At 35.2% G+C, this 24,247-nt stretch overlaps 2 protein-coding genes and 2 non-coding genes across 5 annotated transcripts; all 4 read left to right on the forward strand.

The window, feature by feature from the left end:
• Nucleotides 1–538: 538 nt before the first annotated feature.
• Nucleotides 539–2,746, forward strand: LOC136232909 (uncharacterized). The gene has a single exon (XM_066022387.1). It carries the CDS (start codon nucleotides 816–818, stop codon nucleotides 2,490–2,492), a length of 1,677 nt encoding a protein of 558 aa, XP_065878459.1. The 5' UTR covers nucleotides 539–815; the 3' UTR covers nucleotides 2,493–2,746.
• Nucleotides 2,747–10,998: 8,252 nt separating this feature from the next.
• Nucleotides 10,999–20,239, forward strand: LOC136231919 (pheophytinase, chloroplastic). 2 transcript variants are annotated; one of them, XM_066020943.1, is made up of 8 exons: nucleotides 11,000–11,343; nucleotides 13,276–13,368; nucleotides 15,402–15,613; nucleotides 17,336–17,480; nucleotides 17,589–17,661; nucleotides 18,779–18,925; nucleotides 19,018–19,143; nucleotides 19,983–20,239. In XM_066020943.1, exons 1-8 carry the CDS (start codon nucleotides 11,090–11,092, stop codon nucleotides 20,070–20,072), a joined length of 1,140 nt encoding a protein of 379 aa, XP_065877015.1. In that variant the 5' UTR covers nucleotides 11,000–11,089; the 3' UTR covers nucleotides 20,073–20,239. The 2 variants fall into 2 exon arrangements, with proteins under 2 accessions (XP_065877016.1, XP_065877015.1); XM_066020944.1 differs by lacking the exon at nucleotides 13,276–13,368 and having other exon boundaries at nucleotides 10,999–11,343.
• A 3,455-nt stretch (nucleotides 20,240–23,694) lies between these two features.
• TRNAG-GCC (transfer RNA glycine (anticodon GCC)) lies at nucleotides 23,695–23,765 on the forward strand. Its single transcript has one exon. It is a non-coding gene; the product is annotated as a tRNA-Gly (tRNA).
• An 11-nt stretch (nucleotides 23,766–23,776) lies between these two features.
• LOC136234532 (small nucleolar RNA snoR114) lies at nucleotides 23,777–23,859 on the forward strand. Its single transcript, XR_010691406.1, has one exon. It is a non-coding gene; the product is annotated as a small nucleolar RNA snoR114 (small nucleolar RNA).
• The last annotated feature ends 388 nt before the right edge of the window (nucleotides 23,860–24,247 follow it).

Below are 24,247 nucleotides of genomic sequence, written 5' to 3' on the forward strand. Positions count from 1 at the left end.
AAAACAAGGATTATTATAAAGCTATTTTTAATGTGTAAAAGGTAAATACGAGTTTTATAACCGAACACTAAATCTCTTTTTTTTGAAATGAAAAGACAAATAAAAGAAGAAAAGTGAGTAAACAAATACCCATAAATATTCAATTTTACTATTTATGACATTTTAGAATAAAATTTCCTTTTTTTTTTGGAAAACTATAAAAAAAAAATATTGTGGTTTGACCGATTCGCAAAGACAGTTGTCGTGGTTTAAAAGTTTGTAAATAAGTTGTATATTTTATGAAATTTGTAGTTAAATGATATATAAGTTAAGGTAAATTTTTAATCAAATAATACTTGTAATTTAGTTATATAGAGTAATTTGCAGTTACCTCAAATTTAAATGAATTGAAAAATAATAAATAAAAAAAATAATTGAAAAATTGTAATAATGGTTTTGCATCATAATCACAAATTTAATCCGTCATTATACGTCATTAATCCGTGATTAAGATGGATCACCTTCACAGTAGTAATTAAATACAGAGTGACGGCTTTTTCTCATTCAGTTCAAATCCACTCTTCTCTCTTTCTTACCTTACCTTACCTCCTGCGTCTCTTCCGCTCAAAGCTATCTCATTAGATCTCATCAATCTTCAGCTTCGTTTCAATTCCTAGTAAGTTCGTTCTAATTTCTCAATCTCTTTCTGTACTTGTTTCCAGATTTTCAGAAATGAGGAGAACTCGTGAATGAATGATTCTGTTATAGGTTTTTTTGGGGGATTGATTTCGAGATCTAGGTTGAATTAGATTGGGAAAGATTGTGTTGAAGAACTCATGAAAGACGCAAATCCAGCTACAGAGCCGATAGGGCAAAATCTAATTAAGTTAATAAGCAATTTGTGTTTCTCTGTGTTTGTTTTCACAGTTTTGATATTCACAGTTATTGCTATTACTTATCAACCTCCAGATCCATGGCTAGAATCAGCTCCTGCACTTACTAAACTCTTTACTCAAAGTGAAAATGCTACTTTTAAAAATGATAATTCGATTCTCAAAACTGGTGAGGATTTGCAATCCGTTTTTCCACCTGCCGTTCCACCTGCTTTAGCGGTTGAACCAGTCACTGAACAAGTGATTGAAAAATCTGAGGAGAAGATAACTAATATGACACTTGATTCATCTGGTTGTGAGGATTTGCAGGTTGTGAATTGCTCAGACCCTAGGGTTTTGATTACAGTTGAGAAGTTTAATTTGAAATGGTTTAAGTCAATTGCTTTTTTTGAGTATCAAACTCCTGTTAATGGGTCAAAACCGGATGAATGTGATGTAGCATGGAGGTTTAGGAACAAGAAAGAGAAATCATGGAGGAAGTATAGAGATTTTAGGAGGTTTAGGTTTGGGCGTGGAGAGAATTGTAGTTATAAAATTGTGCATGCTAATGGTTGGCATTCGGGTATTAATGCTCGGAGGCCAAGGAGCAGATACAATGCCACCAGAAGCTATGGGAAGAATCCGAAAATTGCACCGTCGTTTCGTGATGATGAGATAAACGATACAATCCCGAGCTTGGGATCGGAGATGAATTTTAGGAAAGGGAGGTACTTGTATTATTCAAGAGGTGGGGATTATTGTAAGGGAATGAATCAGTATATGTGGAGTTTCTTGTGTGGATTAGGGGAGGCTATGTATTTGAACCGAACATTCGTGTTGGATTTGAGTTTATGCTTGTCGAGTAGCTATAATCCAAGCGGAAAGGATGAGGAGGGGAAGGATTTTAGATACTATTTTGATTTTGAGCATCTTAAGGAAACATCATCAATTGTGGAAGAGAGTGAGTTTGTGAGAGATTGGAAGAGATGGAATCGTTCCCATAAGAAGAAAGTTCCGGTTAGGAAAGTTGTGACGCATAAGACGACGCCTATGCAACTGAAGAAAGATAAGAGCACAGTTATATGGAGGCAATTTGATGCACCGGAGCCGGACAATTACTGGTACAGAGTATGTGAAGGAGAAGCTTCAAAGTACATTCAGAGACCATGGCACTCACTTTGGAAATCAAAGAGATTGATGAACATAGTTACAGAGATAAGCGGACGAATGGACTGGGATTTCGATGCTGCTCATGTCGTTAGAGGAGAGAAAGCGCAAAACAAAGAACTCTGGCCACATTTGGATGCTGATACTTCACCTGATGCTCTTGCTACAAAGCTTCAAACAATGATTCAGCCATGGAGAAATCTATATATAGCTACAAATGAACCATTCTACAATTACTTTGACAAATTAAGATCTCATTTTAAGGTTCATTTGCTAGATGATTACAATGAATTGTGGGGAAACTCAAGTGAATGGTACAATGAGACTTCTCTTCTTAACGATGGCCAGCCGGTCGCCTTTGATGGGTACATGAGAGTTGCGGTAGATACTGAGGTTCTTTACAGAGCGAAGACGCGGGTCGAGACGTTCTATAATTTGACAAGTGATTGCAAGGATGGGATCAATACATGCTGAACCAGGTTGGACATCTCTGATTTTTGAAAAATTTATGTTCTTGATTCAGTTATATGTTTATGTTCATATCTTTGAGCTCATTTTTGGCTAGTTATTTGTGTATCTTTATGTTCTTTTATTATATTGATGATTGGTGATTCCATTTATTCAGAAGAACTATATATTTGTAATATAAATTTGAACTATGTTTATTCATTTAATCCTTTGACAAATCTTCATTGAAGTGAACTGTGGTGGCTCAGATTTTGGGTTTGTTTGGTTCTTTGTTGTTGTTTTGCTGCTAGATTATACTCCCTCTGTCCGTTTTTTTTTTATTATGTCGTTTTAGGTTTTTCGATTTGATCATTTTTATTTGTCGTATTATATTATCAATGCACTTTTGAGAATATTTTCTTAAATTTATTTATGGAAAGACAGAGGTTTAGTATTAAATGTAAATAATCATAATTAAGCTATAAAAATTAATAAGAGAGAATTTTTGCATTGAAAGTAGAGATTTAAGAGAGAAATATTAAGGGTAATTTAGTATTGGCAAAAAAGCATAATTAAGTTTCTGAACTTTACTTGTTTTAAGGATCAAATCTCTGATCAATTATTTTTCTACATTGAGCCCTTAATCATTGATTTTGTCATGGATTTGGCCCATTTAATTTTTTCGTCGAGTTTGTGTGGCGCGCATCGTTCGGACGATCTGACTTATTGACGTGGACCAATAAAAATAAAAATTTATTGACTAGGATAGATAGAGAGTAAAAAGTAACAATAAAATTTACAGAAATTAATTTCCAGTAAGTTTTTCTAAACTCTATCTTCTCCTCTCCTATTTTATAATTTTCAACGTTAGAATCGCCAAATCGATCTTCTCCTTTCCCAAACACGATGGAAAAGTTAAATAAGAGCTAAATTCATAACAAAATCAATACTCAATGGCTCAATGTAGAAAAATAATTGATCAAGCCTTAAAACATATAAAGTTCAGGGGTTTAATTATGCCTTTTGCCTTTAGTATTAAATGTAAATGGATTTTTCTTAAGGTCTAGTTTTGTAAATTACCCTAATATCAAGGGTAAGTTAGTTATTTTAATAATCTAATTAATATTGGATTTGATGAAAAAACATATAAATATAAAAAGGAAGTAGTTTTTTCCTATTTGTTACAGTGATAAGGTGTAAAAATTAGTAATTTTAAATGTTACAATTTTAACTCTAAGAGCAATTTTATTTCAAACGTTGACAAATTGGATCAATTGGAGAAATAAGTCATTAAATTGTTTTTTTACTCATGAATCTTGTAATCTCCACTACCATCTCTGCATCGCTCTCGAATATAACATTCCAATGCCTTAAAAAGTGATGCTGCCTCGACCTTCTTAGTAGGCGAAATGCCTTCAAGTTGCTCCATTCGGGCCTCTTTAAATGATCCGTCTGAGATCCGAAGAACTACACTCACTTCTACAACATTTCAAGCACCAAAAATCCCAGCATCCGTGTTACTCTTAAAATTCAGAGAAGGCGGACGGTGCCAATTCGGACATATGGTCAGGTGGTGGAAATGTGCTGGAGCTGCTGAGCTTGGTTCCAATTACAGATTGCATCTGTAGCTTCGAATACGATCTTACTGGTTGGTGTTACAATCACATCTCAATGCTTAGTATTTGTGTCCTGCCAAATGTGCCACAAGAGTATCTCCGACAAGAGTATCTTCAACAGAGGTTGCTATAAAGATTGTCCAAAATTAATACATAATACTGAATTATAATATTTTATTTTCTAACTTATTCGTATCATTTTTGGCAATCTTTGTTAAAAAAAACAAAATAGTAAGCAACTTTAAAAGTTACCATAACGACTTCACAAACAATTACTTTATATATAATTTATTTTCATCATAAATATTGTTATAAAAATTGACCAATAGGCAACTAAATCATTTTTTTTATATTGAAAAAAAAAATTAAGCACTCTTAGAGAATCTCCAATAGAGGTTGCTCCAAAAAGCGGCAAAACTTAACATATCATATAAAAATATAATATTTTATTAATTTAATCATCCACATCACTCTTTGACAATTTTTGTTTAAAAATACTCCAATAGTAAGTAATTTTAAAAGTTGCCACAATGATCTCACAAATCATTACTTTATATATAATTTATTTTAATTATAAATATTATCAACAAATAGTGAAATGAGAGAGACTTATAAAAAAGGTGCACCAATACTGCTAAATACGTAACCAAATTCTTTATCACCGTCTCTTTTGGACTTTTTTGCCATTCTCATAATTTTGATAAAAAACTGAAAATTCTCTCTCCAAAATCATAAACCCGAACAACAATAATTGAAATTATGAAAATAATTGATGTGTGACAATCTGAACCCCGAAAATAGATGATTACGAGTCGGAAACATTAAAATTTACATCTTTTTATCAAAGAACTCATGAAAATAATACATATTTTTCATGACAATTTTACATTTTTCATCACAAAAATAGGAGAACTTTTTATTTTTCGTTATAAAAAATTGAATGATTTAGTATTTTTCGTCACTAAATTTTTTACGATTTTACATATTTCAAAATTTGATCTAAATGGATGCGGCATACCGTTCGACCTATGATGGGAACGGATGCGGCATACCGTTCGACCTATGGCGGGAACGGATGCGGCGTACCGCTCGACCCATGGTGGGAACGGATGCGGCATACCGCTCGACCCATCCGTTCCCACCATGACTCGAACGGGATGCCGCATCCGTTCCCGCCATGGGTCGAACGGTATGCCGCATCTGTTTAGGCTAAATTTTGAATTTTCTCTCAATTTTTTTTTTCCAATTTCGAATTTTTTTTATGCTAAGGGAAAAATTGTCCAATGGGTGCTGTAATAAGGAATTTGGTTGCGGTAAATAGTAATACCCATAATATTCAAGTAAATCATTTTTTATATTAAAAAAACTTGATAACCTTGAAGCAACATTATAAAAAATTGGCAATCTTTTTTTGCATCCACCATCACTCCAATAGTAGGTACCCTTCAAAAATTACCAAACCCAATGCAACATCAGCCAACACTCTTTTAAACACCTTCTATTGGAAATGCTCTTATCGGAAGGTTGCCAAAAGACAGTAACTTTGTTTGAAAATTTCAATTATTCACTAATAGATAGCAATTTTTAAAAATTGCCAAAAAAAACATTACCGTACTCTATTGGAGATGCTCTAACTCATGAATTCATCTCGGAGATGAGCCGACACAGCTGCCACTAATTTGAAGAATAATGCAGGAAATTTCACCGCAGCTGATATCTTGGAATGTATGAACTCCAAAGTCCTACTTCACGCCATACTGCACCGCATGTGGCAATTCACATTCCAGGAAGACATGCCTGGTGTCCTCAACGTCTAACTCGCAATAAGAGCATCTCCAATAAAAGGTGCCTAAAAGAGTGCCAAAACTTAACACATAATTCCAAAATATAATATTTTATTGTCTCTTTCATCCACATTACTTTTGGCAACCTTTACTTAAAAAAATGCTCCAATAGAGGTTGCTTGAAAAGTTGTCATTATAATCCTATAAATTATTATTTTATTATAAATATTAAAAATAAAAGGCTCCAGATTTTATTATTTATAGGAGAGGGACCACAGATTTTATATTAAAAAATAATAAACAAGGTTGCCAAAAATTGACAACTTTCCTTGGCACCCACAATCACTTCAATAGTGGACACCCTTTAAAAGTTGCCAAACCTGATGCCACATCAGCTGACACTCTTTTAGGCACATCTATTGGAGATGCTCTTAACATACTGATTCACAAGAGGAATTCCGCGATAGTTGAGATTCGTTTCTATCCTCTACTTTTCACCTTTTTTATATTTTTCTTTTTTCTTTCTCATTGTTTGTTCTTATTAGCGATATTTTCAAATAATGCTAATTTCAATCTTATTATATGTGGTTTAAATATAAGCGTATCAGAGAAATTAATTCTCAATTAATATGAATGGTTAATTTTATGAAGTTGTACACCAAAATTTGAAATCTTAATCAACACGATTGTCCAAAGTAAGTAGCTCAATAAGTAGTGAAAAGCTTTCATAGCCAACCAGGTGTGGCAACGAAACTAAAGAGACGCAATGATTGAAAAAGTCTATCTTGAGTTCCTAGCACCGTTAGAAGAACTTTGCTAGATTATTTAAAGCTATTGTGTATTAGGCTTTTGCAAATAAATAAAGGATGAGTAAGTAAAGAAAAATGACAATGCGAAATTGACATAAGATTTGATAAAAAAAATTAATATTTTATTGATAATGGACAAATCTGAATACATATGTTTGATGATAAATAATTACAATTCAAATGAACCTATATCAATATAGCTAGACAATTGCAAGCATAAAATGTAAACAAATCATTCGTGCAAGATTTGAATTGCAAAATTCACAATAAATAAAATGAAATTAAAAATTCAAACGACAAACTCGGAGCTATAATTGGCTATCTCGATGAGGCGTTGAATTGACGTCGACTTTGGATCTGCGAACACTATAAGGACTTCGAGCGATCAGCATAGAGCGAGGTTGATTTCATCTTCAGATTTCTGATTTGAACAATATTGAACGACTTATAAAATGGAATGAGTATTTAACTTTGAGGAGATTTGGGTCGGAATTTGAATAACTCGTACGGGAGTTTTTGGAAACGGAATCGAGTAAAACTAAAAGCTAAAATGAAGTTCGGAAAGTTAAGAATGAGTTCATGTTGTCAGGGATTAATATAAAATCTATGATTGGACTTCAACTATAAGCTCGAGCTTTTAGTTCAATCGGTTACATGACATGGTATCAGAGCCTCTAGGACCAAACGGTCGAGGGTTCGAGTCCCGGCAATCTCAGATTTGTGGAATGATTTAGGGTGCAAAGAATATCTTGTAAAATGGGTTTCCACACAAGAAATGAGGCAGACGAAAGGCTAAAATCAAATTGATGACGTTAAGGATAGGTTTGTATAAAAATTAAGGACATCAACGAACTTTAAAGGCTTCAGCACGTAAAAACGAAAGGGGTGGGGAAAGTGTATAAAAAGCTAGACAAAATGTGTGGAATGATTTAGGATGCAAATAATAGCTTGTAAAACGAGTTTCCGTGTACAGGATCGACAATTGAACGATCAAAAATTTGAAAACGGGTTGCTAAAGAGTAAATTGAGGTTAAAAAGATTTTTTTGGTATAAAATTAGAGCTAGAAACTTATAAAAATGAAGAACAAAGTCTAAGGAGATTTCGATATGTGTTTTTGGATTGTTGGGCGGAGTTTGAAATGGAAGCTTTGGGTCCAATTTATAATTTTATAGATTATTAGTTGGCTGTACATGTCATTTCATTCCACTCTTCTTATTTTGCTCTTGTCTTCTATTCGCCACTTGAACTCATCCCACTTATCCTCTTTTTGTTCGATTCTTTAGCCATTTCCTTCCACTTTTCTCATTTTCTTGGGTTAGTGAGTAGACCTGTCCACGGACCTGGGTACTCATCCGGCCCGTCTAGGCCCGTATCCTTTAGATCGGGTTTGGACAATAAAAATTGATTATAGACCAGGCTCGTTAAAGTCTGCCTATTTTTTGGATGGGCTTGGGATTGATAAAAATAGCACAGTCCGATCCACCTATTAATATTAATTATTAATTTATATATTTATATATTTTTAGGTGGGTTTATATGGGTTGGCTTGAGATTTGATTTTTAAGCCTGAGTCTGTCTAAATTAATAGTGAGATGGGCTATGGTTGGACTGAGCATTTTTACATAAAAGCCCGGTGGGCCCGGCACGAGCCCGATCTGATCTGATCCATGGACATGTCTATTAGTGAGTAATAGGTTGTGGATGGCTTGGCACATGTGTAAATGAAGTGTCTGACTTCAAGTGTGAGTCATTGGTCCGATTTGGTGCTTGTTGGTACGTCTCAGTCGTCACAAATCTTTGAACCGTGCATAGATGGCTGATAGAATTTCATTCCACACCGCGCTAAGCCACACACATTGTGCGTAATTTTGGAGCGCCGATTTACACTTCACACAACGTTTGTGAATTATTTGATTTTGAGTAGAAACTTTTAATTTTTTCCACACGTCGGATGTCTGGCTTTTACATTAGTTGCAACGAACCCGTATAACTCACACGATGTGTAGACTAGCCACACATCTCGTTAGAAGTACAATTTACTAAATTTTATTTTAAATTTATTATATACTTTTTTATTTAGATAAAAATTTTTATTTTGTGGACAAACAATTTTTTTTTTACCATTTTCTCGCTTCCTTTTCTAATTTTCCAATGTTAGTTTTTTTTTGTTGTTTTTCTTTTTATTTTCTCATTTGTTGGTTCTTTTTGTTTTCCACGATTTTTTAGTTTTTGTTTTATTTTTTCGTTTTCTCGTTTTTCTTGTTTTCCGATTTTTTTTAGTTTTACTATTTTACCTTTTTCATTTTTTTGTTTTTCCACTTTAAATCTTCATCGAGATCTGTGGTTTGTCCTGATATTGAGAGTGTATAGACCTACCCTTACCTAAACTTTATTGCTCGAAACAACAATATCTATTAAATAGAAATTATGTTGTTTTTCGAATTACAAAAACAAACGAAGTGTTGTCGCAAACTATGAAGGGTAAATTAAAAAAAAAAACATGTGATCGCATTTGCTGTCAATTGTATTCTTGTATTTTTTTTTTCAAAACCTTGACTTGGTTTTCGCTTTGCTAAATACGATAATATTTTAGTTTTACACTATATCTCAAAGATGTATTACACACGTTTAAACAAAATAAAACGACCAAAATTGGGGTATGTAAATCTAATATTAGAGAAGATAAGTTTTATAATTAAGCAAATAATAATTTTTTTTGATCCATTTTATGAATTATGTAATAATATTCTAAGGCACATGCAACACATATTCCGCATGTATCTACTTTTTTTTTTTTTGGCAACCGAATGATTAATTGATTACATTTTATGCAAGTCCAGAGACCTAACTGAATATTTTATGCAAATTGAGAGAGCTATCAAGACACTTTGAAAGTTCAGAATGCCAATCAAACTTTTTAGACAAATTAAGGGAGTAAATGATGTATTAAGTCTTTAAATTCCCATTCGATTTAGAAAGGAAAAAAGCATAATTAAGCCCTTGAACTTTACTGTTTTAAAGATCAAGTCCCTGATCAATTATTTTTCCATATTGAACCATTGATTCTGTTATGCATTCGGCCCTCATTTAACTTTTTCGTCGAGTTTGGACGACACACATCGTTTAGGCGATTCGGCCTATTAACATGGACAAATAAAAATAAGAGTTTATTGACTAGGATAGATAGAGAGTAAAAAGAAATTACAAAAATCAATTTTCAATAGGTTCTTCCAACCTCGACCTTCTCTCTCATTTCAGTATTAGAATCGCCAAATCAATCTTCTCCCCTAATACCAAAATCAATTTCTAGCAGGTTCTTCCAAACTTGATTTCTATCCTAAAAGAACATAGTAGAAATCAATTTCAGTAATTTCTTTTTACTTTTTACTTTCTCTCCACTAGTCAATAAATTTATTTTTATTTGTCACACAGAAGTGAAATTCAACAAGCCGAATTCCTCAAAAGCTCGTGTTGTCCAAAGTCAGTGGAAAAGTTAAATAATGGCCGAATCCATAATAGAATCAATGATTAAGAGTTCAATGTGGAAAAATAATTGATCTGTGACATGATTCTTAAAACAGATAAAGTTCAAAATAAATAAAATAGATTGCTATTTACCGTCTTCAAATTACTTATCACCGTCCCATTTTGGAGACTTTTACCCTTTTCATTTTTTAAACTCAAAAACTGAAATTCTCTCAAATTTTCTTCGAAATTCAAAACCCCGAACAACATTCATAGGACTTAAACACGGTAAAAGAAAAAGACTAATAATTCCCTGGATAAGTATTTTTATTTGAAAATCGAATCGAAAACACGATTTTCATCTCCGGATTCGGAGAAAAAATTCATCCAAAATGTACTAAACGGGTGATTCACACCATTTCCCCTGTGGATCAACCGTTTTTGCCTAGGTAGAAACGAATGATCCACCCGTTGCCGCCTAGGCAGAAACGGCTCATTCTGCCTAGGTGGAATGGTGTGAATCATCCGTTTAACACATTTTGGATGATTTTTTTTATATATATATTGATTAAATCGGTTAGTTTTTGGAGACGAATCTCAATTAGTGTAAGTAGGAACTGTAGTTATTCGATTTCCTTGACTTTCTCGGGTCCATTTTTCATAAATCCAATTTTTGACTCGGACGAGAGACGATATTAAGTTTTTGAATGGAAAAATGAAAAGTGGGAAAATGTCCAAGAAGGAGCGGTGATAAGTAATTTGGGGACGGCTCATTAAATTTTTTTTTCTTTTTTTTTTAATTATAAAAAAGCCTAATTAATCCAAACCAATAGTAAGCTTCGTCTACGTGTTTGCACTCAGAACAGAACATAAAAATCCATGAAAAAGCTTATTTCTCTCTTAATCCCAAGCTCCTGTTTTCTCTCTCTCAAAGCAATTTGGTCTTCCAATGTCAACTACAAGTACACCTCCACTATCCTTAACAACCCCTGAATTACCATCTTTATTCTCCCCAAGGAAAAGAGGGAAAAGTATTCTCCCAAATTCTAGAAAAATTCACTTCCATGACTTTGCAATTTCTCACAGGATTCCAAATCTTTCAGGCATTAAATCAAATAGGTTGTTTGCATCTTCGAGTTCCGCCGATACTTCATTTGATATTCAATCAGAAGACAGCACCAAACTTCCTCAAGCTATAAGCAGGTATAAAAATGGAATTCAATTACTAGTTTTGCGTAATTGCTGCCGTGACATTTTCATTGGAATAATGGGTATGGTTTCAGTTTTGTTTTGTTTTGCAACATATTTGTTGATTAAGATGCCATGAACATGTAATTTGAAGAAATTTGCTGCAGCTTCTTAATTGTTAAATGTTGGATTTAGTATACATTCGGACTAGATTTGACATAATCAAATTTGTTATTTGATGTCTTTAAACTGCAATGTAAGCTTGATAGACCTTCTAGTATACCTGAAATGACATAAGCAAACCGTCATATAGGGTCATATGGGGCCGGAGTACGGTGTCTATGCTTAAATAGGCTTCCATGCTTAAATAGGCGAAGATACTGAGATTTAGTATAATGTCTAGAAAGGAAAGTGACGAAGAAGTTGTTGTGTACCTTATGATATCTGAGATGTCTATTTATAGAGATAGAGAGGGGTACCTGTATTGAGTAGGTTTTTAGGTGGCAATGGTTCATTAGCCCACGTGTTCATGTGGCTTTTGCACTTGCTTCCTCACTCCCTAAGTTCCCGCGTGTTTTAGGGAACATGAGCCTATATTTCAGATTCCTCTTTGTGATTGGAACACGTGTCCTTGACGGTTATGCCTCTTGATTAAGGGCTCACTCATTGATCCATGTGTGTAGTTCAACTTCTAGCTGCTCTTTTTCTGATGTGATATCACTATTCTTCGGACAAAGGGTCAATTTGGCACCTACACTTGGCTAGGTTTTCAGGATAAACTTTAGGTATCAATTTGGTCTACAACTAGGCATTTTTGGTCAAATTAATCCAAGAGTAGCATGTGTTATTCGGACGAATGATAAAAAAATGCTAAGTTGAAGAGCCAAATTGATGCTTAATCTTCATTTTGGAGCAAAATAATCATGACAAGATGAAGGGCCAAATTAACCCTTTATGGGTTGTTCTTCAGGTGCATTGAAAAGAAAATCTGGATGTGCTCTGTCAAATTATAGGCTGAGATTTTTTAAGTCACAACTCTAATTGTGATATTTGTTTGTCTAGCTAAATCCCGCACGTGTCCTTTAATTGTAAAGATAACGGAAATAGCATCATACATGTGATGTCCTCCTTCTTTGGTGTTTTGGACATTCTTTCAAGATTTATTTGGTAAAAGTTGCTTCATAAGAGGACGTTTTCGCGATTTTCCCCCCTAACTCGTGCGTTTGAAGTTGTGAAATGGGGACGCCTTTTTTACGCTTTGATTCTGCTCACGTGTCCAAAGGGCCTTACTAATCCGATGTCGTTGATAACCTACAAAACAATAACTTAGGTCAGAGGGGCCGAAGTCCGGCGAACTCGCTCCGATAGAGTATGAACTAGTTTAGAGATAGTACTTAACGTACCGTACCTTGTGTCAATACCTGTCTATTTATAGGGTTTTTTAGGTTAAGGTTGTCACTTCTTTAGGAATCCTTATGAGCTTAGGATTCCGTATCTTTCAAGGATTTCGAATTCTGGGAGGAATACTTTATCTCGTAGGATTTTAGAAGATTTCCTTGCACTGGTAGGTTGGAACTCTGATTGTTGCATTTCATGTTTGGGCCACTATTGTTGTATTTGGGCCGCTAAATCCCGCACATGTCCTTTAACTCTAAAGAGGGCGGAAATGACGTCATCCACGTGATGTTATTTTGCATGATGTCATTTGTCTAGCTAATCTATGATCTATACCAATCCTAAACTTAATGAGGTTTTGAATTGCCCCGCTATAGTTACGAAGGCTGACTTCATTAACATCTCTTTCCTTTTTAAACTAGAATAGCAGAACTCTTTAACAGTATTTTTGTTATAAACTGCTTGAGTTATATCTGATAATCTAACAGTGTTGCCGGTTTCACTGTGATAATTTTTTCCTTGTATATTTGATACTTATATTTCCTGTTACAGCATGTGGATGTGGAAGGGCTATTCGATTCGCTATCAATATTCTGGAAACAGTGGTCCTGCCCTGGTTTTAGTTCATGGTTTTGGAGCAAACAGGTCTACATAACTGACATTTTGCTTCTTATTAGCAGACAACTAATTGCTATAGGTATTAAATCTACTAAAGGCTTCACATTGTCATCCTTGTTTTTTTAGCAGTTCATTTGTTCTATACCTTTTTAAAATTTGAGGATGAATGTTCTTATAACGATCGTGACAGTTCGTGCTTGTATTCAGGACTTCGGCACATTTTCAATTTGTCCAGTTAGCTACTAAATGTTCAATTTTTCCACTTGACCATAGAGTAAAGACACCTTGTTGAAGCACGAATAGAGAAAAAATAAGTTACGAACATAGTAATATGGGATGAGTCGCGGATGAGGTCCTCACTTTAAGACATTCGCGGCACTGCCTTTGTATTGCAAGCAGTCAGAAATACCAGTTGTCCCTAGGATAAAACAACCCAGTCACAAAAGAAATATGATTCTGAATTGCACAGCTCAGAATTGGTCTAATATTATACGAACACTCAAAAGATTTGCTCAGTTCAATTTTTGGAACAAAGAAAAGTGGAAACATTTTTTTAAAAAGAAGCAGTAATCAAAAGTCCGAAAATATTGGACCCTTTCTACAAATTGCACTTACAAGTGACAAATTTCCAATGTGTGACAATGGACACTTTCTATATCCTTTTGAAGGACTTAAGGAAGGCTTAAAGGCTCTTTGGTCTCAATGAAAAATTCATATACTTGGGCCTAGTCCAACACGCCTGATTTCTATGAAATATTCAATGCTTTCAGTTTTCCTCTCCCTCTTTTGTAAAGGATTCATTCTAATTTTGGTAATCCGGTAGGTCAGATTTTTGGGGCCTATACTTGGAAGAACATGGCCTTTTCACTCTCCCAGGCTTGTAAACTCATGTGTAGTGTGAAATATTTGTCATAAATTGTTTATGTGTCGTGCAACAGTCAATTTTAAAGCATAGGTTATATGTGCAATGTAAGAATCTGGTTAATTGATGTTTTAAGTTTCAGGACCTGTCTACAGATTCACCTCTTTCGGCTGAAACATAAAATTAAAGTGTAATTATATTGTCATGTCCCATGGTGCATGCTGTTTGCAGATGATATTGTGTTGGTTGATGAGACGAAAGAAGGAGTGGAGATGAAGTTGGAACTATGGAGGCAAACTCTAGAATCTAGAGGCTTTAAGTTGAGTCGAAGTAAGACAGAATATTTGGAGTGTAAGTTTAGCGGCCGTAGGAGTAGGGAGGCAGGGACAATCACCCTAGATGGGAGAGTTGTTCAGGCCTCGGATTGCTTCCGGTATTTAGGATCTATTATCCAAACGGATGGAGAAGTAGATGGAGATGTTGCCCATAGGATTAAAGCTGGTTGGTCGAAGTGGAAGAGTGCTACGGGTTTCCTTTGTGATCCCGGCATGCCTAATAGATTGAAGGGAAAATTCTACCGGACGGCAATTAGACCAGCATTGTTATATGGTACGGAGTGTTGGGCAGTGAAACACTGCCACATCCATAAGATGTCGGTGGCGGAGATGCGTATGTTGAGATGGATGTGTGGTCACACGAGAAAGGACCGGGTGCGTAATGAAATAATTAGGACAAAAGTAGGGGTTACATCTATTGAGAATAAAATGAGAGAAAACCGACTAAGGTGGTTTGGCCATGTGAGACGTAGAGCGCTTGATGCGCCGGTTAGGAGAACCGAAGAGTGGCAAAGGGATGTAGTGGTGAGGGGTAGGGGAAGACCTAAGCAAACTTGGAGGAGGGTGATCGAGAGTGATATGAGTTTATTGGGAATTGAGGAAAATATGGTAGTGGATAGGACGGAGTGGAGGGAGCGAATCTGTGTCGCTGACACGACTTGATTTTCACGGTTTTATATGATGGTTCATGTTAGCCGACCCCGAATCATTTCGGGACTAAGGCTTTGTTGTTGTTGTTGTTGTTGTCCCTCTGTATATCTATTCTCTGAATGATATCTTGAGAGCTGAGAAGAAATAATGTGTTTTCTGATGGTTTTGTGCTTATTGTCTCAACTTCAGTCTTGCAACTTTGTTTATTACAGTGACCACTGGAGGAAAAATATCCCTGTTCTTGCAAAATCACACAGAGTATATTCAATCGATCTTATTGGTTACGGATACTCTGATAAACCGAATCCTCGGGAATTTGGAGACAACACCTTCTACACATTTGAGACATGGGGCACCCAGCTAAATGACTTCTGTGTTGAAGTAGTTAAAGACAAAGCATATTTTATATGCAATTCAATTGGAGGTACCATATTCTTGATACTTCATGGTTTCTATATTTAACTGCTGATTATCATAGTATTGGATTGTGCTCACAGTGAGAAGTAACTTGCAATGTTCTCTTCCCTTTTACTGCTTGATCTTATGTGTCTGGAAAAATTTCAAATGTCTGCAGTTATCATTTTTGGTATCTTTTTGTTTCGTAGAAGATGGTTCTATTATAGTATTGAATTTTGTCAGCGGATACATTATAAACAAGTTATTTGATGATGGGTTATTGGATCCTAATTAACAATTAGGGTTGATAATGGAGTGTGTAAATCATGTAGCTTAATTTATAGAAAGTCCCAATGTTCAATTTTTCTATAAATCAATCATTATGATGTCCAGTTTTTGGCAAAAGGGAAAATAACTTCTCTGATGATGCCTTAGGTAACCTAAATTTATATGTTTTGTATACCACAAAAATGTTGCAATGTCCTCGAAGTCTGAATTTTCTGCATTTTAAATTCAACTACATATACTTTGATTTACTACAATGGTAGATAAACGGTTTTATAATGTAGGTGTTCATAAATTTACACTCAGGAGCCCAGGCATTTGAAAGTTATTGAATTTATAATCACATACATGAACAAGGTTCAGTTGAAAGTTGGAGGATCAAATCAAATTGAATTTCTCGTTATGCAAGTTCTATGGCCCCGTTACGTATTATTAAGCCTATGAAAATTGGTTTTGTAGAGCAGTCTCAAGTTTTAAAGGTTGTCTCGTGTGTGTGTGCGCCCGAGGTGTCACGTGCGGAGATTTGGCCGTAGGCAAATCTCAGCCCGTGGCTTGGGCCAAGGCGTTGGTATTGGCGTAGGAAAGGCATTGGGGGAAGGTTGACGGTAGAATTGTGGAAGACTAAGCCATCAGCGAGGAGTTGCGGCAGCAGCGGGAAGAACGGGCCCGTCGACTATGTCGACTGGGGGAGAATATCGGCGAGTGGTGTATGGACCATAGGAGTGTCTACTGGAGGTAGGCGTGGAGTCGGCATAAGAAACACTATAGGGACACAGGGTCTCAGGCGTCGGATCTCCGGCAACCCCTGGCCAGTTGTGGGGACTGGTTTAAGTGATCCACCCTAGTCCACTATAGACTAGGAGAGTCGGGCATCCGGCCTTCGGGAAGGGAGGCGGATGTCTCCGTTCGGGTGGAATCTCGACGGACACTTTGGGTGGGCCAATAGTGCGAGTTATCTATATATCGAGGTTTAACCATGATAAACCCCTCCGGGACGGATTACAGATGTATGAATTGACGAGATGCCTACGGTTAAAAGGGGGATAGACCCCTTCGGATGGTGTTGGCTGGACGAGACTCGGGGAAACCTCGGCGCCACACGGGGCATTGGCTAGGCCTTCGGACGGCCCCGTGACACGAGGCAGGGGGAGGATTACAAAATGATCCTATGGTGAGACATTGGTGCTGTTTATATTGATGAATTGTGTGGTCTGTGTTGCACGGAAACTCTTCTTCACTAGCGTTTCTGCCTTTCGTGTCCGTTCCGTTTCCATTTCTCTTCCGTTTTCATTACCTTTTCGTAGCTAAGTTTTTCTAGAAATATCGTTCCCGGTGTCCATTTCCGTTTCAGTTTCCATTCCCGTGTAACATAGTGGTTGGTTGCTATATTCACGACATTTCGAAGTGTGAAATTATGAATGCTTTTTTTTTTTTTCTGCCTCATGCTTTTATGGTTTTGGCGCAGGACTTGTTGGTCTACAAGCATCAATTATGGAGCCAGAGATTTGTCGTGGCCTTCTTTTGTTAAATATATCTTTGCGTATGCTTCATATTAAAAAGCAGCCATGGTTTGCAAGACCCTTTATCAAATCATTCCAAAGTTTGCTGAGGTAAAACTGCAAAAACTGAGATGATTTTTCTGAGAGTTGCACAATTTTTTTTTTTTTTGATAAGTTGCACAATTTATTTGAAATTCATGTAATCATCCTATTTTGCAGGAATACTGATTTAGGAAAACTCTTTTTCAAATCAGTTGCCACATCAGCGTCCGTGAAGAGCATTCTATGCCAGGTTTTATGTGAAAATAAATAGTTGTCTTTTCTATCTTAAGTAACAACATTGGCCTAATATTGGCCCCCAAACTTGTCCAGAAAAGTCTAATGATCCCTCAACGACCGGTTAGCCCCTTGAAGTTGTTTAAAGTGCATGATTAACTCAAGTTCTACGCGGTAGAGCAAGTGGAGATTGGACAAGTTGAAGTGCGCATCACTTAAAGCAAGTTCAAGGAGGGGGCAATAAGTCACTTAAAGCAAAGGGGCCAATAGGCCACTTTTAGCAAATATGTAGAGTCATAAAGTTCGGTAATCGGCTTTTATGGCCAACTTGGATGGGTTGTGTATGCCTTAGGGAAACAATATTTTAATGAAAAGATATGAACTTTGTGGGAAGAGATCTCAGGTTCGATTCCCACAAAATACATCCTGAGGAGCCTTAACTGTGTCTGTGACTAAGCCCCGATCAGGATTATCTCAATGAGGATACTGACCAAAAAAAAAAAAAAAAATAGAAGTGTCTTTTTTCAATCAATGGCTTGAAAATGTTAACTTATTGTTATGGTTGACCTCCAAATTAGGTTGGGTAAAAAAAGAAGAACGAAGAATAATAGAAAACATAAGTTAGCCGGATAAATTACACCCATGGCCCCTCAAATTTTCCTTACTTTCTTTATAGCCCTTGAACTTCAAAATTAGATAAAAAAAAGTCCCTAAACTTTGCGCTTTTCTAACATAAAAACCGCACAACCTTTGACTACTCCAATAGCAGGCGACCCTCCATTATATAGCTGACGGAAATGACATTCTAACAAACCTTTGACCACTCAATAGCAGGTGACCCTCCATTATATATCTTTGGTTTTAAGGTCATTTAGGCGTTTTTTGGTTAGGAAAGAGAAATATCTAAAAATGGTGATTTTGGAAATAAAAAATGTGGTTCTAAACAATTTTAATTGTTGGACTTTTCTATTTTGAGGCCGTCAACAGTCAGTCATTTTGTGGTCCTTTATTTTCATAAGGGACTTTTTATATTAGTAAATGACAAAGTTCGGGGACTCAGGTCCGGTTTTGAAGTTCAGTAAATTTAGCCATTTGCTTGTAGATGTTGACAGTTTTCGTATATCGCGTTGCAGTGTTATCACGACACCTCCCAGGTGACAGAAGAACTTGTTGAGAAAATTCTTCTTCCAGGACTTGAGCCTGGTGCTGTGGATGTTTTTCTGGATTTCATTTGTTACTCAGCTGGCCCTCTTCCTGAGGACCTTTTGCCTCAAGTTAAGGTACAGTTTCTTAGACTATACAAAATTTCTAGCTCTTGTTGTGGTGATTACTGAAATTCTACTTCATGAATGTTTGTCTCCATGTTTTACAGTGCCCTGTGTTGGTTGCGTGGGGCGACAAGGATCCGTGGGAGCCAATTGAACTTGGCAGAATGTACGGAAATTTCGATCCCGTTCAGGATTTTGTTGTGCTGCCTAACGTTGGTCACTGCCCGCAGGTCTGTTTCTCTTTTTCTCGTTCTCGTATATGCATTCACATTAGCATCAGCATCACAAAATGCGATTCATTTACGTGTCTGGATTTGTTCCCATGTTTTGTTAATGTGCTGGATTTGGTGTGTATGTGAAACTGGAATGTTTATGCAAGTAGTTGCAACTCACTAGTCATATTCGTCCATGGTTTGATGGGGGACGAAAGGATTAAACTTTAAGCATATGCTTCATAGCTCTGCAAATAATTCATAATCGTATAGTTCATCTTGAGCTTGATCAGAGACGGATCCAGAGGTTTTAGAGGGGTTGAGCACCCACGGGTTGTTGGAAAATGCCTAAAGTTCTATGAAAACTGTGAACGGGGATTTAATTTCTTTTTTTAATGTAAAAACACTCAAAAGATATTAATTTAGCACCCATAAATCACGATAAGCACCCTCTCTCAAGAAATCCTGGATCCGTTACTGAGCTTGATGAACATTGGTTTTCTCTATCTCATCATATTTATCAAATATTGAGCTTAATTTTTCATCAAAACTTGGATTAAATTCTGTCTCAAACGTAGCTTCCTGTTCTAAATAAACCCCGGTCAATACCTCTCCATGAAAATCAAGAACTTATAGCTGCTTCCCCTTGGTCTATTCCCTAATCCTTCCGCTCCTTTTTCCCGTGCACCAGCAGCAATAGGCGTCACGTATTGTTTTTTCCTCCTACGGATAGGCGTATGCCTGTCCCTGTCCATGTCCGTTCCCGCTGCAACAATCAGATGTAGTGTAATTAAATGAATCATTATTTCATGCTAATGGTAATATTATGTGACATTGAATTATTAATTTGGTTGAAGGATGAAGCACCTGATCTCGTGAACCCACTTGTCGAGTCATTCGTGGCGCGTAATTCTGCAGCCGAATCATCTGTTTCGACTGTCAGCTGATCCATTGGTTGTTCATATTCATTGCTGCTGTTAAATGTAATTTTTTCAGAAAAATAGGCAAACAATATGTTCATTATTTTTGTAAGTTTACCATAATATTGTTTCTGATGAGAAACTTAGTCATGACTCATGAATTTGATATAAATACAATTAAAGTTAAAATTTAACATATTGGAATCAAGGGTGGAGACCGAGGCGTCCTGGAGGGGCCAAGGCCGTAACTACCCCTACTATGAATGATTTCGGTCCCTCGGACGTTGGAAGTATCCTTATTACAGATGGTTTCAGCCCTCTGTTTCTGACAAATTAAGATTTGAATGGTTAATTAACTGATTGAATTTGTATTTAATTATAAAATCCAGCTTGTTTAATATATGATAGATAATAAATTTCCATTAATTTGTTCAAAACAATTCAATCTTACTTTTATAGTTCAAATCTAGTTTAGTTTTGAAAAGTTTTGTAGTGGTACGAAAACATTAATTCTGGACCATTCAGATAATAACATATATATATAAGCAATTTTTTGTTTTGAGCTAGTTTGTTTAGAAAATTTTTCTTTTACACATGTACTGTGTAAAATTGTCCCGCCCACCCCACCCAGCGAATCTATTCTATATTCACCACTGATTGGAATTAGCATTTTCATTTAGATTGTGGATTGCTATTTACCGTCCCTAAATTACTTATCACCGTTTCTCTTGGACACTTTTGCATTTTGCATTTTTTAAATTCAAAAACTGAAATTCTCTCAAATTTCTTCGAAATTCAAAAACCCGAAGAACATTCATGGAACTTAAACAGGATAAAGGAAAATGATTCCCCGGATAAGTATTTTTATTTGAAAATTGAATCGAAAACACGAGTTTCATCTCCGGTTTCGGAAAAAAAATTCATCGAAAATGTACTAAACCGGTGATTCATACCATTCCGCCTAGGCAGAAACGGATCCGTTTCTGCCTAGGCGGAAACGGGTGGATCACCCATGTCTAGAAATGGGTGATCCACCCGTTTCGCCTAGGCCGAAAAAGATAGTTCATCCGTTTATACTTAGGCGGAATGGTGTGAATCACCCGTTCAGTGCATTTTCGATGAATTTTTTTATATATATATTGATTAAATCGGTTAGTTTTTGGAGACGAATTTCAATTAGTGTAAATAGGAACTGTAGTTATTCGATTTCCTCGACATTCTCGGGTCCATTTTTCATAAATCCAATTTTGGCTCGGGAGAGAGAGGATATTGAGTTTTTGAATGGAAAAATAAAAAGGAAGAAAATGTCCCAGAGGGGATGGTGATAAGTAATTTGGAGGCGGTGAATAGCAAACCCCTTTAGATTTCACTTCATTGGAATTGAAAAACGGAAAAAACATAAAAGAAAAATGGAAAAAAAATGCTTAAAACTATTTGAATAGAACATGCGATTCTATCCTCCTCTTTTTATATCATTGAGGATTGAAAATTTCATATACAATAAGACCCCGTTTGGTACGCTGTAATGGACATCGTAATGGAATGATCATTACAATGGAGGTTCATTACCATGTTTGGTTAGTCATATAATTTTTGTCGTAATGGAATCACCATTACATCCTTCAATTTTTCTTCACAAATTTATGTAATGGGCATTACAAACAAAATAGATATGAATCCCCATTACGATTAGCCCTTGTATTTTTATTACTAACGACATACGAAAAAAAACATGAAAACATAAAAACATAAAAACTGAAAAAAATGCGAAAATGTGAAAATGTGAAAAAATCGAAAACGAGAAAAAAATGCAAAACATGAAAAAACATGAAAACGAGAAAAAATATGAAAAACACGAAATGGTAAAATGAGAAAAAACATGCGAAAATGTGAAAAAACCGAAAACGGAAAAGAATGCAAAAAAATGAAAAACATGAAAACGAGAAAAAATATGAAAAACACGAAAAAACGTGAAATGAAAAAAACGGAAAAAAAACAAAAATGAGAAAAACAACGAAACAAGAAATTGAAGAAAACATGAAAATCCGAAAAATGCAAAAAAAAAAAAAAACATGAAAATTGTATTTAACTAACATAAACCTACGTATTGTAATGATAATTGCATTTTATGGATTTTATTAAAATTTGTCAACCAAACATGATAATGTAATCATGATTCCATTCCATTACATTACACATTTGATTACATTACAACTTTGATTACATTACATTGCATTACAACGTACCAAACGGACCCTAAGGAAATAACCTGATCATAATACTTATAATGTTATTGTATTGTATTTATACTCATATATAATCTTATAAAAAATGTAGGTCTAATACATCCCTTCAAGTCGTTCGGGCAACTGACCATGAACTTCAAAAAGTTATAATTAACGCTTTCAAATTGTTTATTTGGAACAAATAATTCCTAAATCTAAAAAAACATTCAACATAGCTAATACGATTATAGATAACATAATAATACGATTATGGTACAACTAAATTATCCCAGTAACATCTAAAATAAAAGTTAAGTTGAACTAACAATATAACTTAATATATGTTTAGAATTTAGAAATCATTATGTTACTTCAAAAAAGAAAAAAAGAAATCATTATGTATTTAATTTTCTACATAGGGTACGTATTATCTAATTATATAAGATAATTAGATACGAAATTTAATTTTATTCTTGGCTTAACACCCTCCCAGCCCTCCTCAAGTTGACCCAATACTGCAACTGACCTTCCGTACTTACACTTTTAATAAGTAACCTCCTTAATTTGTTTATTTCGAACAAATAACCCCTCAAATAGGTTATTTCGGGAGTTTTTTTTGCCCTTTACTTAATGTATCTCTAGATTAGTTAGATGTAGCAACCGATAATTTGAAATCTTTTTATTTCTGATGTAATATTATATTGAATGTGTTTTTGGGTTGAGGGGTTATTTGTTTTAAATAAGCAACTTAAGGAGTTGTTTGTTCCAATTGAGCAATTTGAGGGGTTATTTGTTCGAAATAAACAAGTTTGGAGGGGGTTACTTGTTAAAAGTGTAAGTACGAGGGGTCAGTTGCAGTATTGGGCCAACTTGAAGGGGCTGAGAGGGTATTAAGCCTTTATTCTTTAAAATCATATAAAATACGTGGCATATATTGTTGGCATAATACTCATTTGGATCCCTAAACTAAAGCTTCAAAGTCAATTAGAACTCTAAACTATTAAAATCATCAATCGGGTCTCTGAACTCCCAAAAAATATCAATTGAATCCTCATTCTAAACAAAAATCATTCATTGAGGCCTCATCGAAAATCATTCGCTTGAACAGTTTTAGACCCTCTTCCCCAAACCAATTTTGAACCAACACATAAATTATCACAATCTATATCAAATCGTCACAATTTCTGATTTTAGAATAGGATTAGGACTCAATTGATAATTTTCGCTTAGTTCATGGATCTAATTGATGATTTTTGATAGTTTAGATACCTAATTGACTTTGAAACTTTAGTTTGAGGACCAAATGAGTATAATGCCTATATTGTTTATTAGTTACTTACGGGGAATTAACCATTGCTATATATCTAAGAAAAGTATGGTCTGTTTATTCAATAATAACTTTTTGTGGACCTCTACAACACCAAGCACCAGTGGTCTAGTGGTAGAATAGTACCCTGCCACGGTACAGACCCGGGTTCGATTCCCGGCTGGTGCATTTCTTGTGTAGAGCTGTGATGATATTCACTAAAGTGATGAGGGGTCATCACTGTCGTCTGATTCCAGGATCAGAATAAGTGATTGCTTAGCTCTTGTTTTTTTTTAATTTTTTTTTTTTTTTTTTTGTGGACTTTGATTTTCTTGATGATTCATATTTTTACTATGAATTTCCAATTTTTTTACATTGAATATTAAATGTAAAACTATACTTTAACAGTTCAAATAAACTTGTTATAAAGATTTTCGAAAATATTAATAGAATTATATCTATTATTTAAATATTAATATTAATTTTTAAATTTAATAAAAATGAGCAAATAGTTTGCAAAATTGGATATTTAGATAAATTTTTTCTATGGAATAGGAGCAGTTTTATTCCAAGTATAAAAGAGCCATGAGTAATTGAGGCACTTGCTTTACGCACGAGCCTGATTTGACTTACTTCTATGAGGTATATGAATGTGGAATTTGAATCTGATG

The sequence above is a fragment of the Euphorbia lathyris genome, chromosome 6 (genome assembly GCF_963576675.1).
Source record: "Euphorbia lathyris chromosome 6, ddEupLath1.1, whole genome shotgun sequence".
Taxonomy (NCBI): Eukaryota; Viridiplantae; Streptophyta; class Magnoliopsida; order Malpighiales; family Euphorbiaceae; genus Euphorbia; species Euphorbia lathyris.